General features: G+C 35.6%; 1 protein-coding gene across 1 annotated transcript; it reads left to right on the top strand.

The window, feature by feature from the left end:
* Window positions 1–1251: 1251 nt before the first annotated feature.
* Window positions 1252–14376, top strand: LOC136218787 (flocculation protein FLO11-like). Its single transcript, XM_066005894.1, has 6 exons — window positions 1252–1536; window positions 7988–8160; window positions 13088–13684; window positions 13786–13912; window positions 14029–14134; window positions 14228–14376. The coding sequence occupies exons 1-6, from the start codon at window positions 1252–1254 to the stop codon at window positions 14242–14244; spliced, it is 1305 nt and encodes a 434-aa protein (XP_065861966.1). The 3' UTR covers window positions 14245–14376.
* The last annotated feature ends 3539 nt before the right edge of the window (window positions 14377–17915 follow it).

Here is a 17915-nt window from a genome sequence, read left to right on the forward strand (position 1 = left end):
GCCACCTTGGAATCTAAGCTTTTGTTATACAATTCTTAATGTAGTTTAAGTTCTTGTTATATAGTTTGAGATTTTAGTTTACATAGCAATTCTCTTCCACCTTGAGAGCTTGTTCGTTGATTCCGGCATTCCGTCAAAGTTCCGTTCCATCTCCGTTCACCAAGCTCGAAAGCTCCACCTCCAAGTCCTAAGAGACGGCCTTGAGTCCGGTTAGCTAGTTCCGAGGGTGGATTCTTCCCTTTTCACTTGCTAATTAGCTTGTACTCTTCCTATGTACTAGGCTTGGTTGTATTTCATATTTACATTCTCCATATTTATAATCTATGATTCATAATCTCTTTTTCTATATTTGTGTTGATGTTTGCTACTTGTTTTGATACTCGTAATTGATTATTGTGTAGGAGAACGCGATTTCCGATGCCATTCGGGCTATCTTTAGGGATTCATATAGGTGTTGTCATACCGAAAGTGACGCTCCGAAAACCGTAGGAATTGACAAACCACGGAACTTACAGGCCCTAATTTCTGGTCCCAAGCATTAGACACGCCTTGACTAGGAACCACGTAGTCTAAGTACTTCACGGGTCGGTCACACTACACGTAGTCGTCTTTTGAAGAGTAAATCATTAATTGTTTATATATTGAGAGCCATTGTTTGTCATATTTATAACTTATCGCCTTCCATATCATTTCGTAGTGTTTTGCTATATAAATTTGTCTCACCCGTAGTTAGGAGTAGTTTGTAGTTGTTCCCCGAATCAACTCAAAGTATTCACCGCTTAGATAACATATAAAACCGAGTCGTTTAATACTTGTAGTTATAAATCCCATGGATTCGATACCCGGTCTTAACCGGATTATTACTTGATACGACGGGGTACACTTGCCCCTAAGTAGTGGCGTCTAGTAGAGATAGAGCATTTAAGAAGATCACATCCATAGTCATAATGCACTTATCATAATATACATTTCGTCATCGCAGAAGCTCTACCGTACTTACGCCCCATCAAGTTTTTGGTGTCGTTGTCGGGGATTTATAATTTCTTGCAATATTAGACAAAAACGTTTTGTTGTTAGTCTAAGCATTTGTAGATATTACTTTCTTTTTGTGAATAATTTATTTTGTTTCTTGTCATTACTAATGATTTGTTTCATGGTATGATGCCTCATAGTCATCATCTGTGGGACGACCGCATGGATGACGAATGCCCACACCAACACTCAACCTCGCAATTCGATGTGGTAATCTCTATGGTTAAAGATATTCAAGTGAGATTATCTAACAATGAGGCATATTGCAGGGATTTGGGGAATCAAATCGCTAGATTGACGTCTCGCATCGATTCAACCGTGGACGAATCGAATAGAGACGCCAATCCGGGTGATCAAAATGTAGAGCTCGAGTTAATTGAGCTCTCTCAAGAGGATTCCCCAAATTATGTAGGCTATCTCAACTGCGAGGAACCGGAAATCCTAATCGATGAGCTGGTTATGTGCGGGCCCATGGAAATAAATCCAAAGCTAGAAGAGTTGGAGGTTCCTTCTACCTCGGAATATTTCGCTCTTTTTGAACTACCAAAGGAGTAAAAAAGGGAGCAAACTAAACTCTTTAAAAACTTCTTTAAATATAGCTTTTGGTTTTCATTAAATTTCTTTGAATCTAACAACCCGTTTTGCAGGTACGGATTGTTTATTCAATTTGCATTTCTAACGCGAATGGAAGCATACACATAGGAGGAAATTCTAAGTCGAGCTCACCAACTCTAAAGTAGCGCTTCTTGGGAGGCAACCCAAGCTCGAATAAGGGAGTTTTCTTTCCCAACTTTTATTTTTCGCATTTCGTTTTCCCGCCGACTCATTTCATTTCTTTTAAATAAAAATCAAAAGAAAGACAAATCCCATTTTTAATCCAAAAGAAAATAAGCCACATGGGGCGTACACACCTTTACGCCCCGCGCATCTGCGTATCTGACCTTTTTTCTCGCAGTAGAAGGCATGTTATGCGGGGCGTCTACCCTACCACGCCCCGCGTAACGTTCGACAATTAGTTGCCCCGGAATAAAAGCCACGTGTTGGGACTCGCGGGGCGCCCCATTGGGCGTGCCCCGCGTATCCTAGGGGAGTTGCGAATTGCAACCCCCCATGGCATGTTGGGGTTTAGTGTCCTATAGACAATTGTTCTAGGATACAAACTTAATGTAAATGAATTGTTCTTTATATCATTTGTTTTAATGAGATATATGTTTTACAACTATATAAATGCAATCCCTTTTAAGCACTAAATAAAGTCTAATAAAAGGAAATTCGTAAGTTTGTTTAAAGTGATTATAAAATGTTCATACAAGCATGAAGTGAGACAAAACTTTATAATAAACTAATAAACTTAAAACCACCCCAAGTCAAGTGATATGTTTAGGATTGATATATCACTGTTGAGACTTGCATGCAACAATGTCTTCTGTCCGACAGAAAGTTGATCTCACAAGCTTCATATATACAGATATCTGGACAGTTACATGGATCCGATGAAAAGTAGTTCATTAGGATTGGGGATCCGATTTGAGATAACAGGATGGGTAGATTCATCCTTGTCACCTGTTCATCTCATTGGTATTAATAGGTATAACTAATCCTCAGACTCAAAGGAATATTAATTGGTATTCTGGATTACGGAATGTGACGCTTTGACTCTGGTGTAACACGATCCTTAACAGAGATGACTCTGGGGTGTGAACAGTAGACGTTGGGTATCACAGGAAGTGATTACGGGATCGTTATATATTGGATTGAGCATTTATCACTCCCGATAAATGGGAGATACATCCAATGATCGCTTGTGGAAGACTCGACTCTAAATCCTTGCAAGGTGATAGCTTAAGACTTGAAATACAGATTTCACTTAATCTATCTATTTGAGTTGACTCGGCCTGTACAAGTAAAACGAACGTCTCGCTATATGTGACTTGACATCATCCATAGTCATAAGATTCAGTTCAAGGATGTAGTTGATAAAGGATCGAATTATACTGTAACTAATACGGAAAGGTTAACGACAGAATCAACCTATCTTCTTATAGCTCTGGGGGAATGATTACGGACTTGCTAATCACATACTCTATACATCATTCCGTTATGCAAAGATTAAATATAATTCTTTGAAAATTATTTAATAACGTTGCATACGGCTAGAAGCAATAAGAACCTAATGGGTCACACATAAGACTTGGAACCTAAAAGAGAGATGGATGTTAATTAATTGATGGAAGCCCAATTGAGCCCAATAAGGCCCATGGACCAAGGGGGGGTCGAAATTCATGTAGATAAAATACATGAATAATTAATTTGATTTTATTAATTCTAATTAGATTGGGATTATGAATTAAATTAATTAAGAGATAAATAAGTTAGGAGTTTTAATTAGATTATAATACTCCTATTATTATCCAATAAGGTTATTATTATTATCCTTAATATATTAGATATATAATGAGATAATAATTAGGAATTCTATTCCGAATTGAATTCCTATTCAGTAACCTAATTCTATCTAACTAGGGATTAGATACAAGAGATTATAAATACCCCACCCTATGGGATTTTCGAGAGAACGCTAGCTAATCCCCTATTGAGATTTTCGAAATCCACCCTAGTGCAAGAGAGAGAAAATTCGACACCCCTAGTTCGATGACGAGATTTCTCTACGGCTTCCTTTGATCAATTGATTTCATCTATTTCTTTTATCCTTGACCTTGTGTTGATTAGTTAGAGGCAATCTACTTTGGTTGCTATTCAACGGTTGATTCTAAATTAATCTTCCTGTGTTTTATTTCGTGTTTGGGAACTCGGAGAAGAGTTGTGGGCACTTCATTAACAACGGTAGATTGATCATCAAAAGGTAATTCTTCTTATCCTTCTTTATATGAAATAACGATTAACGGATCCTATGGTTAAATGGAAATAGGTTAAAAATTTTATATTTCCGCTGCTATACCTTAGCCTAATTTCCAACAGTGGTATCAGAGCCATCGTTAAATCCGTTATTTCATATATGAAAATTTAGAAGTTTTTCAATAGGATTGAATAAATATTTATAGTTAGGATTAATTAACAAATTGTTTTGATTAATTAATTCTAAGATAAATAAGTTTTAATTAATTGTTAATTAAAATAGATTATGCGTATGTTCCTAATTATTTTGGTTGATAATCATTATAACAAAAATCTATTAGTTTTATGGTTAGATTGATAAAATCAGTTTTATTAATTCTAAAGATAAAATAGAAATCTATAGTAGGTTTTCCTATTTTCTGAAAATCGTTTTAAAACCGTTTTAGAACTGATATATATATATATATATTTATAATTGTTATTATAAAAAAAATATACGACAGCAGCCCGAGTCGAGCCTCGCGGCTCGACTGGCCGCTGTCGCGCGGCTGCTGCCTCGCGGCAGCAGCCGCGTGCGGCGCCTGGGCGCCGCTGCCGCTAGAAAGCGACGGTTCAGCCGCCCTAGGGCTGCTGCCAATCGGCAGCAGCCCACTCTCGGGCCCGGCCCGAGATCCACTTGATTTTAAATTGTTTAAAATCGTTTTTATATTTAAATATATATGTTTCAGAAATTGATAGTTTTCTGTTTTGATCATCGAATGAAAATTTGTTTAAAAGTTTGTTTTACCAATTTGTAAATCAAAATGTTAAATGAATTAAAATCAAAATAATTGGAACGTGCATAATTAAAGTTTTGTATAGTTATATTAATCTAAAAATTAATATAAAAGATACGAAACTATTAGAAGTAAAATTGGATGAAAGTTAATTTGATAAGTTAATGTGATTAACATAAATATTACATAAGATAGTTATGTAATCAACCAATTAAATTTATTTAATTGAGTCTATGCATGTTTGGAGTTATGGACATATTTGGACCCTCTTTTAGTCTTTTGGTATTTTTGAAATAGGGCCTGCGAGTCCTGCCTTTCTACTGTCTATTGTAATTTCTCCTCTCATCTGATTCCCTTCAATTAAATTGAAGTTTTCTTTAGTAGTATAGAAATTAATATGTAATTTCAAGGCGCCATGGAGAAGACGGAGGACCTAAAGAGAAATATGTAATAGTTAGTATTTCCTTAGATTTGCCCTTTTATTCCGTCTCTGGCTCGACGGAATAATTTAGATGATATGTCCATAACGCCAATGTATGTGAATGTATGTGTCTGATGTATGCTAAAGCAAATCAAGACTAAGTTAGATTATGAGACCTAAAATAAAATCCCTCATTAAAAAGTTAAGTAAATAAACAAGTTATTAAAATCGGTTGTCCCTCCCTAATATTATAATTCAGCCGGCAGTACTGAGGGCCTTTGGGTTGTTGAGTAAACTCAAGCTCGGGGTCTTACGGTAACACCTGAATTATCGAAAATCATTTTTCATGAATATGGGGTAATACTTAAATTAGGTTATGATAATTGGATGAGTAAACTCATGTTGTCATAAACTAATGGGCAATACGGTTGGGATTAATATGAATAGCATATTAGTTACTAATGTGGTTAGTAACCCAATAACCTAGGAATCACATTAAAGATGTGATTGATTACATGAATCTACCTAATGAATGAGACTAGCTTGTTGAGTAAACTCAAGGCGAAATCTCAGGAGTTAGGATCCTAGCTCACTAAAGGATTTGTGAAATTCTTCGAATTAATATGGAGGGCTATTAATTTGGCAAAATAGTGGGAGCAATCTAAAATAAATTAAAAGGCCTATAATTTTAGATTGATATACTTTAAGCAAATGAATGACATACGTTTACTCTTTCTCACTCTCAGGTTTAATTAAACACACTCTTAAAATCATGACTAACACCAATCTGCAAAACATTCTTACCGATAACAAATTGAATGGTTCAAACTTCACCGACTGGTATCGCAACCTCAAAATTGTTTTGAAGTTCGAGAGGAAAGGGTATCTACTTGATACACCGATACCCCCTTACCCAACGGATGATGCTCCATACCAAGAATTTTATGCTTACTTGAAGCATAAATCTGATGATGATCAAACGGGAGACATCATACTTGCACCCCTGACACCGGAAGTTAAAAGGCAACTACATTCAGATATGGATGCCTATTCCATGGTCAAGCACCTAAAAGAGTTATTTGTGAATGAAACTCGGTGCGAGCACTTCGAAATAACAAAGGAGTTATATAAAAGCAAGATGCAGGTGGGCACATCTGTAATGGCACACTGTGCCAAGATGATCAGCCTTATCACCAAGTTTTCTAGTATTGGAGATGCGATGGACCATGAACTAAGTGAAAACTTACTTCTTCAGTCCCTCCCCGAGAGTTACTCACAGTTCATCATGAACTACCAAATGAGTGGCTTGCAAACCTCTCTTGTAGAGCTTGCACATATGCTCGAGTCAGTCGAGCCCATTATAAAAGAAAACGAGGAGATACTGGCCCTTGCTATTGAAGGATCAAGAAAAAGGAAATGGGTCTCTCCCAATCCAAACCATCCTGATAAAGGCAAGGAGGCTGTGCTCACCGAAACGAAGGGAAAGGAATTAAAGAAGCCCAAAGGAAAGTGCTACTATTATGGTGACTTGGGGCATTGGAAGAGGAACTGCATGGAGTACATGACCTTCCACAAGAAGGAAAATGACGGTGCTTCAGCATCTGGTATGTTTTATATTGAAATAAATACAGTTTCGCAGTCTGAATCTTGGGTACTTGATACCGGATGTGGATCTCATATTTGTACAAATATGCATGAGCTAAAACAGACTAAGGAACTAAAGAAAGGAAGCATAAACTTGCGAGTGGGAAATGGAGTAAGAGTTGCCGCCCTCGCAATTGGAGATTATGTTTTAAATTTGCCCTCTGGGCTTGTAATAGAATTAAGGAATTGTTTATATGTTCCTCAAATGTCTCGCAACATTATTTCTATTAGCCGTCTTGTTGACGACGGTTTTCATATTTCAATAAAAGACAAGAGTTGCAATTTTTATAAAGATTCGATCTTTTATTTTTCAGGAATATCACAAAATGGGATTTATGTGTTAGATGACAAAGTTCATGTTTTTGCAATTGATACCAAAAGACATAAGCTAGATAATTCAACTTACTTGTGGCATTGTCGTTTAGGCCATATAAACAAGAGACGCATGCTAAAGCTACATTCAGATGAGCTTATAGATCCAATCGATCCCGAATCATTGGAAACATGCGAATCATGTTTAAAAGGTAAAATGACAAAGACACCCTTTAGCAATAAAGGTGAGCGTGTATCAGACACTCTAGGACTAATTCATTCAGATGTATGCGGCCCTATGTCAGTCCAAGCAAGAGGAGGATTCAGATTCTTCATAAGCTTCATAGATGACCATACCCGATATGGTTACATCTACTTGATGAAGCACAAATCAGAAGCTTTTGAGAAATTCAAATGCTTCAAGAATGAAGTAGAAAATCAATTAGGAAAGAAAATAAAGACGCTTCGATCTGATCGAGGTGCACTACTAGAAAAACCCAAATCTCTGACGGAATGTTATGACGGAATGATTTTCTGTCAGAACTTTGTGACGGAATTCCGTCACACTGTGAGACGGTATATCTAGACGGAATGGAAGAATCCGTCAAACTAAAATGGCGGGAGTTTTCCCGGCATACATGGAGACGGAATAATAGACGGTGAAAATTCTGTCAAATACATTGTGATGTTAATTGTGACGTTTTCCGTCACAATGTTTTTAAAAGGTAATAAAGTTAAAATAATTATTTAAATATTTTTTACAGAAATAATTAAATAAAACAAAAATATATATACATATTATTAGGGTTTTTACCTCATTAAACCCCTTCTGCTTAAACGCTGATAGAGAGCTCTCTCTAAACACCGCCTCCATTTTCTCCCCTAAGCTTCGATTAGGGTTTTTCTTTAATTTCATTGCAGCGCAGTCAAGTTTTCCACGATGTAGAGTCATTCTTCATCACCTTCTACCAAAACCCTCTTCTCTCAGTCAAATCGCTTGAACCCCTTTGATTCTTCCCCTGTACCCTTCTTCCTCCTATCGGTTAGTGGTTGGAGTTCAGATATTTTGAGAAAGAGGAGTTGTGGGAAGGATAGCCTGAAGACTTCCTCCACTGAAAGGTTAGCGTTAAACTATAAGTTGATATGTTAGATCTAAATGGTTTTGAGTTTGTCTTCTCATGTTTCATATTATATTTTGCTGATACTCCTGCTCTATCATCATTCTAAAAGACCTATATTGTTCATGATATGATATGAAGCTTTTCTTATGTTATGTGAATTTGGGTGGTTTAGATGCGACATTTCTTTTTGACAGTATGTGATTAGGAATCCTATTGGGATAAATTCTTATTAGTAAAAAGGCATAATATCTTAATTGACATCTATGTTCAGAACAGTAAATATATCTTTCAAGAATTGTAAGAAATGCTAAAAAAAATTCCTCAACGTGTATCAATTTTGAGGGGTTCTTTTTGGCAACCTGAGTGCGTTAGATATTCATGTGTTGTCTCCATCTTTAGGTTTACATTGCAAACACTAAGGCTGGCAAATAATTCATTTCTGGGTACCATTTGTTCTAATATATCTGCCTGCTCCAAGATTCGACATATTAATGTTGCTTTCAATCATCTCAAGCGTGTTTATTAATGGCATTTGTGAAACTGATGTAGATATTTTGATATGATGTATAGTGACGAAGTATCAGTTATATAGCTGAAACTATGTGCAGAACTCCTGAATATCCTGTGTTTGACCGTCTAATTGTTTGACCCTTCAATTGTTTTTTCATGAATATCCTGTGTTTGATTTTGTATTTTATCTTTCAATTGTAGCTCTGAGTGCTTATTTGTTAAAAGAAACTTTTATATATATATATATATATATATACACTAGCAGTAGCAGTAGACAAGACCATAACCAAAATCAAAGTATAAATGGTTGCCATTCTTTTACATGGAAAGGCAAGGCATGTTATCCAAATAGTTTTACATGTGCTTTCTGGAATTGCACATGCTTCTGGTTAAAACCGGGACAAGGATATATCTTCTTTTTTCTCACTCACACCAAATTCTGGGGAGATAGAGTAGCTCTATTATTCTTTAATTAGGATGAATTGATTGAGAGGGATCAGTACATGCCTAATCACGTTGTTTGTCCCCAAACAAATGTGTTTATATATAGTTAAACTACCCTTTGTCCTATTATCAGCTTTAACTACCACTTCAATTCTTCACTTTCATACTATACTATATAAGATTAGGAATAGCTAGCTTCTTCCAATTCCTGAAATTCTTTCTTTCTTTCTTTATTTATTTATTTAACATTTCATAGTTGGATTACTTTGGATTTTTTTCATGTAACTAATTGAATTAAAAGTTTAAACCTGATAGTTAAATCCTTAATTCATATTAATATCTGATACACTTCCACATATGAATGTCAACTAGAATTAAAGCGTGAACAACATAAATTCAAATTACAATATGAATCAATTGAACCTTATTTTAGAATCTGGGACTTGGGAACTGGATTCAAATTACAATATGAATCAATTGAACCTTATTTTAGAATCTGGGACTTGGGAACTGAACATCCAGAAGTCCAGACTGACCTTGATTCAAGAAGAAAAGAATTGCTATGTGCTCGGCATTGTTGCTATAGCTGTCTCCAAGCAGGTATAAATATATTAACTGATGTTGAGAGTTATTTAAAGACTCACAACTAAAAGTTTTTTCGTATGTTTTTCTTTTGACACGTAAGCAATGTTATCAGGCTCGGACCGGACCAATCAGTTCAACCAGTCAAACCGAAAACCGGCCAGACATCCGGTCCTCACCTCTCCGGTTTGTTGAACACTCAACAAACCGGAAAGACCCGGATTTGAACCGGAACCCGGCGGTTCGGCCGGAAACCGGTACAGGGTCTCCAAAAATGCCACTAAAATAAACTATAGGCCTTGATATCAAACCCAGCCCAGGTAAGTTTGGATAGAGGATGGCTGAAGCTTCATATTTATAGCATCCTTCTTTATTTTTAATCCTATTTATAAGCGATGTGGGATTTCAGTAAACATCATTTTCACACTCCCATCACCTCTCCTCTTCTCTCACAAAAAATGAATAAATAAAAACTCCATCTCCTTCGCCTTTTCTAAATTTCCACACTTCATTATTTCTTCTTTATTTTTTTATATTATATATTTTTTCCCTTTGGCTACTTAAATCTCTTGCTTATTTTTCCAACCTTTATTATTTCTTTCTTTTAACTTTTTAGTATTATATTTTTTTTGTTTGAATACTTAAATCTCTTAGTTATTTTTACTATTATTAAATCTTATAGATTTTCACATACAAATAATAATGTAGTTGATTAAGTTAAATTTATCAGCAAATATATAAGACACTGATAAACCTTAATTCAGCGGTTCTAAGCTTTATTTATCCGTTATATATTTAAACATCAAGTTGATAAAAAATAACAAACTAAAAGTTATTTATAATTTATTTTGAATATATATAATTTATAAAAATAATTTAAATTAATTATATATATTTAATATATATAAATATTATTTATTTATTACGTCATCCGGTTCGACCAATCCGAGCCATCCGATCCGACCAAGTGACCCGTGACCCATTTATAAATCTGGTTTGATGTCCGGTCCGGTTCTGATAACATTGCACGTGAGTTTATAGCAGTTTAACTATCATGTTCCATGTAGCATCTAAAACTTTTGAAAGTAAAGAAACACCATGATCATTGGATGAGATGTCTAACAATGAGTTATTTCATATAGGAGGCGATGATGCACTAGTTTTTCATGTTAAAATAGAGTGTTCTGCTACCGTTCCTTGTTGGATTTGGGTTCATGAGTATTCAATATAACATGGGGAGCTTAAGTTTGTGGATTTTATTTTTTTTCTACAAATTTGAATTTTGAAGACAATTTCATATTTGTTGCTGAATATTCTCATCTGTCTTGGGTACTACAAAATAAAGTGAAGAGACAAAAGTTACTAATTACTATTCCTGGCCTGTAATCCGAGACTTGCTTAACTCCCAAAACTAATCTGATCACTTAGCACATCATCCATGTCTTCAAACTCAGATAGTTTATCAGTAAAGCATAATTGGTTGGAAATGTTACTTCATGGATGTTTTCTGTTACCTGTCAGTTATCACTTAATAACCACCTTCATGTTGATGCAATCGACCTTCATTTCAAGTTCAGTCTCACCTAATTTTTATTACTGATAGTCCTAGCCTTATATATCGACCATTATGAATTTATCTGATAGTCCTCATTTCAGTTTTCTGAATCAGAAGAAACTTGATTTTTGCACTTGTTCCACTTGAATACTTACCAGCATCCATCAGCCTAAGAGTTGCTCAGATAATAGACAGTGACAGATAAACTTTGACATGTGCACTATACCATTAAATGTTTGATTTATGTTGTTATTTCGGATCATGTAAAATTTATGCCTTCTAGATTGTGCAAGAGACATATCTAAGGAGGGAAAGAAAATAAATAAATTAAAGAAAGGTGTATGGTTTTAGGAAACTTGATTGTTGGCTGGAATTGACGACCTTGTACAACTTGTCTGGGCTGGTAGTCCTTTGCAATTTTAATACGTTTTTCTTATAAATCAACTGTTGTACCTCTTAAAACTCTTGTCTGTGACCCTTTCTTGCACATTAGCAACACAATTTGATTTCACAAAGAAGCAATTAATTTTTGAATGGAATAAGCAATTAATTAGTTCTGCAATTTTGTTATCTTCAAGTTTGATGGTATTACGTATCACAATCATGAATTATGTGACTTCACATCTTCTTATGTCTGATAAAAGAAAATTGAAAATAAGGTTCGATAAAGTCATAAATTGAAATAAAAGTTCTAATACCATGATATAGAATCAATTGAATTAAAAACTTACAATGATAGTTCTAAAATTATTGTGAAAACGTTAGCAACATATGTTGTATTATACTATAGGGGATATATGGATTACTTAGAGGAAATTACTCCCGGTCTAACCGAGGCAGAAATTCATTTAGAAGTTGAAAAGCATTTTCCGATATGGTTCCTCCAATATGTAAGTCCTACATTCCATTCTTAACATGAGTTGTATATTTATCGGATTTGAATCAGAATGATGGTTTCATAACCTTCTATATATACAGGTAAAGGCTGATGGGTTTCAAAATCAATTTTGACGTGATTTAGCGCATGGACCGCTTAAACGTGCAAAGTCTTATGGTGTATATTTTACAAATGGATATAAATTTCACACACAATCCCACTGTCAAGATAAGGCAACATCAAATAGTGGAGTGTGCATCACAGGGACTGATATTGATTACTACCGGATGATAGATGAGATAATTGAGATTGAGTTTCAAGCATTGCCGATCAAGAAGACTGTGCTATTTAAGTGCGATTGGTTTGATCTGACTGAAGGTTCTGGGACAAGGGTTCATAAACAATATAAGTTGGTTGACATTAATCAAAGACGAAGATTCAACAAGTTTGAACCATTTGTTTTAGCTATGCAAGTAACCCAAGTATATTACATGTCATATCTTAGTTTGAAGCGAGATATGATCGGCTGAGTGGCTGTTTGTAAAGTTAAGGCAAAAGGTGCTTTTAAAGTTCCTGAAGATGATGCCTTCCAAGAAGAAGAATTCCAAGTTGATTTTGTGAACTAGAATAAAATAATGGATGAACTTGTTGATCTTGTTGATCCAAATCATGAGCTTGATGACTTACCAGATGATGATGAAGCATTTGATGTAGAAGAACTAGAATTTGAAACAGATAATGAAGATGAAACTGAGGAAGAGGATAATTTGATTTATTTTGAAGATAGTGATTAATTGTAAACTTATAATGTTTTGTTTGAAGGATTATGTTTGGAATTTGTAGACTTATAATTTGTGAACTTATTATTCATTATTTCAATGCTTATGATTGGAACTAGTAGATTTATATGTTGTCAATTTTTACAATTGATGTTACTGACATGTTTGTATGTATCAGGTATATTATATCAGAAAATAGAAAACGACCATCTCCATCATCGCACTTGCATGGTAAGAAGAAGATAAGCATTCCAAAATGGTTGATCGGTGTCCAAAATCAGCCACAAACACCTACTCCTACAATAAGTGGCATAGCGGATGTTACATTGGAGGACGATTCTACTGATTCAAGTTCTCCAGCAGCTCCAACAACCCGTACAGCAGCACAAATAGATCCAGTAGTTCATGCAGCAGCTCCAACAGCCCGTACAGCAGCACAAACAGATCCAGTAGCTCGTACAACAGCTCCAATAACCCGTACAACAGCCCCAACAAACTTTACAACAGCTCCAATAGCTCAAGCCGCAACTCCACCTTTAACAGCTCGTGTAGTAACTCCAACATCTCGTTCAACAACTCCACCTCTAATAGGCCGTGTAACACCTCCTCCTACATCATCTCCTCCTACAACAGCTCCACCTACATCAGTTCTACCTACAGCTCCACCTACATCAGCTCCATGTAGCTCAAGTTCACTCCCATCATCTTCTACGACAACAAATTTTCCATCAAGTTCTAGTGAGCAGCGCTTAACACTACGGGTTGAGGGAAAAAAGTAAGTAAATTTCATTTGTGTAATTGATTTAATTTAGTTCTCGATTATTTTTTTAGTTCTCTTTTCAATCAATCTACTTATCTTATTTCTTGTCAAAACAGAATATATCCTTCAAGTTGTCCAGCTAAGATCTTAAGAGAATGTTTCGAATTGAAACTTGAATTGAACGGATACAAAATTACACATGTATCAAAGGAAACACAAGAATTTTATTGGAGAGAATTTCAGGTAATAACATTTGTAGCTTTAATGTTTCACGATATTAGTTAACTAATAATTTCAAATATCGATTTTAGTAATTTAGTTCCAATTACATAATATTTTCTTAACTTGTGTATTTGTAGAAACGATGCCAATGGGACGAAGTTATAGATTCATTGTTGAAGTTGGTTTACCCTAGCTTTATGAAGGAGAAATATAGAAGGATGGTATATGGATTGAAAAACAAAGGTAATGCTGTGTTTTTTTATGTTAGCTAATTATGAATATTAAATATCAATTTCAATTGCCTTAACATGTTAATTCTAATTGTATGAAGAACAGCCAAAATTCATGTCTGAAGAGGTCTATAATAGTTGGGCTACATATTGGGACTCGGAAGAGGCAAAGGCGATATCCGAAAAGGCTAAACTTTCACGACGTAGTGGACTTGAAAATGGAGCAATGTCTTGTCATACTGGCGGATCCTTGTCGATGAGAGAGCATCGTGAACGATTAGTAAGTTGTTAATTTGTTGCAATTTAGTTTGATTTTTTGTATAGCTTTCCGTTCATTGAACATAATGCAAATATTTGTTGCAATTGAAATTTTTTTATATACATTTCTGTTATAATGATGTTACAAAATTGCAAGTCTATGTTTTCTTATTCATTTATTTAGAGTATTTTGAAGGCATTGGACATTAGTTGGTTATAGAGAAACTTAATAAGCTATTAGAGAAAGTGAATAAGTTGTTATTTTTTATAGTCTCTACTATGCTTGCTGTTTCATTAATTACCTTTTTTATTTTTTTATTTCATAAAGGTAGGAAGTGAGGGCGAGCCTTGGCGCAACGGTAAAACGTTGTTGCCGTGTGACCTGAGGTCACGGGTTCGAGTCTTAGGAGCGGCCTCTTGCCAATTAAATTGTCAAGGGAAGGCTTGCCCCCAATACACCCTTGTGGTGGGACCCCTCCCCGGACCCTCGCTCAGCGGGGACGCGTAATGCGACCGGGCCGCCCTTTTTTTTTTTTATAAAGGTAGGAAGTGTGTTATATTTAAAAATATGTAATTTGCTAACTTTAGATATCTTGCAGACTTATGTATTAGGTCGACCAGTGAATGCATATGAGCTGTTTGTTTACACTCATACACGTAATCATGATGGGGTGACATGGGTTGATGAAAGGTCACGTTTGATAAATGTAAGTAATTGTGTTTATATACTATTATGATATATATATATATATAATTTGAATTTAAAATTATTGGTTAATAAATTTGATAGGAGAGAGTAACTGTCACACGACAGAGGATGCAGGAAGCTACCGATCAAGTTATTGATGACCAAAGATTGTATTATGAATCTGTTGGAGGATTTGACAATAGATCTAGAATTTATGGGCTAGGAGATGGATCATGTTTTTATGCTTCTCAGCCTCAGTCTACCGTTAGTATACCATTCTCAACTACTTCAACTGTACTTCAAATGCCACAAATGGCTGAACAAGTGACACGATTGGAGCATGAAATGCAAAATCTTGTAGTTGGCCGCGAAGCAGACCAGTCTCGTCTTGACGCCTTGGTGGCATTGGTTAGAGATTTGAGAGCTGAGATGGAGCTATTGCGTATGGATATCACAACATCCAATGGATCACATCCTGGACCGCAATCTAAATCGGGACAGGTATATATATATATATATATATATATATATATAATCTCAATGTGTGCATGGTTCTAAATGTTAGATCATTTTTTTGCTGCTTGTTAGAGAGTTCTAACTGTTTAGACTTTTGCCTGAATCTTCAAATGTTTGGTGGTTTTAAATATTGCCTCCAGTTGTTTTAATCTTGGACTGAAATTGTTGTGCTTTACATGTGAAGCTACAGAGAGATTCAACTTTGACTTAATTGATTTATGAGAATAAATCAATCAATCTGAGTTGCAACCATCTCCAATAATCTAGTACTTGTGCATTTGATTGATGATTTTAACCATTGATTGTCATGAAAGTTGTTGGTATAATTTACTCTAACCATTGATTGCTATTTGCTATTTTTAGTTTTGCTGATGATGTGTCTTCTTTTCTCTATTTGTTGCACATTGGTGTTGGATAAGGGGCTATGAGTTTTGATATGTTTATGAATTGATGACAACACATGTAGTTTATTTGTTAGAGAGAGAGTTAGGAACATAGACAACACATGTAGGTGAAGTATGGTGGGAATTTTTCTGCATATATAGTAATTGAATTCAATTTTTTTTATAGGTTTTAGCACCGTTATGGATCAGTCGCTACTTATCAGCCATTGTTTTCAGTTTTGAAGGGGCACCATCAACTATTTTTTTGATGTGCATGGTGCATTTTTGGACATGATGTGCATAGATCTAAGAACTTTTTTAGACACCATTATGTAACTAATTAGGTTAAGTTTGCACCACCAATTGTATTTTGGTTGTTGTAAATGGTGCATCTTTTGAACATGTTTTTGTATAGGATCTAATAACATTTAGATTACTAATATTATCTTAATTTGATCAATTTTATAATTATTCTTGTGGTTTTGGAATTATATTATATTTCATCTACTTGTATTTCAATATATATAATAAAAAAACATACATTCTGACGGAATGTCGTCCGAAAACATAGTTCCTGACAGAATATTTGGCTGATTTTATTTGGTGCGTTTTGATGGATATTTCTGTCAGTGAAGTGATTTGCGACGGAAAACTATTCTAACGTTTTCATCCGTCTTTCAGCCATCCGTCAGATGCTGTGACGGAATCACGTCATAATAAAACGTCAACGCTTATGATGTATTTTCCGTCAGAAATTCCGACTGAGATGCTGACGTAATTCCGTCACTCAACCGTCAGATGAATCCGTCCGTAGAAACGTGAGAGAATTTTTGCATCGGCTGAATCTCTCACGTTTGCATTCCGTCAAAAATTCCGTCAGTAAACCTCATTTGTGACGGAAATGGTTGGATTTCTGACGGAAATTTCCGTCAGAGATCAGCTATTTTCTAGTAGTGGTGGCTCAGATGATTTTTTGAATTATCTAACTGAATGTGGGATATGCTCACAATGGACACCTCCCTATACATCACAACACAATGGTGTATCCGAGAGGAGAAACCGTACCCTACTAGATATGGTACGATCCATGATGAGCATGACCTTACTTCCAAAGACGTTCTGGGGCTATGCCTTAGAAACTGCCCTCTTCACCCTAAATCGAGTACCAACTAAATCCGCTAGTTCCACACCATATGAATTGTTCGTTGGTAGGAAACCCGTGTTTTCATTTATGAGAGTATGGGGTTGTTCAACATTTGTCAAACGCATTGCGTCCGACAAACTAGATTCGAAATCTGATAAATGTTTCTTCATTGGATACCCTAAGGAAACTATAAGATATTACTTCTATCATCCAGATGATCAGAAAGTAATAGTATCCAAGCACGCAACCTTCTTAGAGAAAGAGTTTCTCGAAGAAACACAAAAGGGAAGCATGATTGAACTTGACGAAGTTCAAAAAGAAGAAACACCGACTGAAACAACAGAGGTGGTTGAGGTACCCGAAGAAGTCCCATTAGATGAGACTCCAGTGCCACCTATTCGTAGATCACAAAGAGTTTGTGAACTCCTAGTTAGATATGGTTTTCTAGTGGGAGATGATAATGAGGTTCCCGTGTTAGACGACGAACCCGAAAACTACGAAGAGGCTCTTACTAGTCTAGATTCTAAAGCATGGCTTGAGGCCATGGATTCTGAAATGGATTCATGTATACTAACCAAGTGTGGACTTTGGTTGATCCACCCGAAGGGATAATACCCATTGGGTGCAGATGGATCTTCAAAAAGAAGACAGACATGGATGGAAAGGTTAGCACCTACAAAGCTAGGTTAGTAGCGAAAGGATATCGTCAGAAGTAAAGAATTGATTATGACGAAACTTTCTCTCCTGTGGATATGTCCAAATCAATCAGAATCATGCTTGCAATTGCCACTCACTTCGATTATGA

Source organism: Euphorbia lathyris, chromosome 1, assembly GCF_963576675.1.
Source record: "Euphorbia lathyris chromosome 1, ddEupLath1.1, whole genome shotgun sequence".
Taxonomy (NCBI): domain Eukaryota; kingdom Viridiplantae; phylum Streptophyta; class Magnoliopsida; order Malpighiales; family Euphorbiaceae; genus Euphorbia; species Euphorbia lathyris.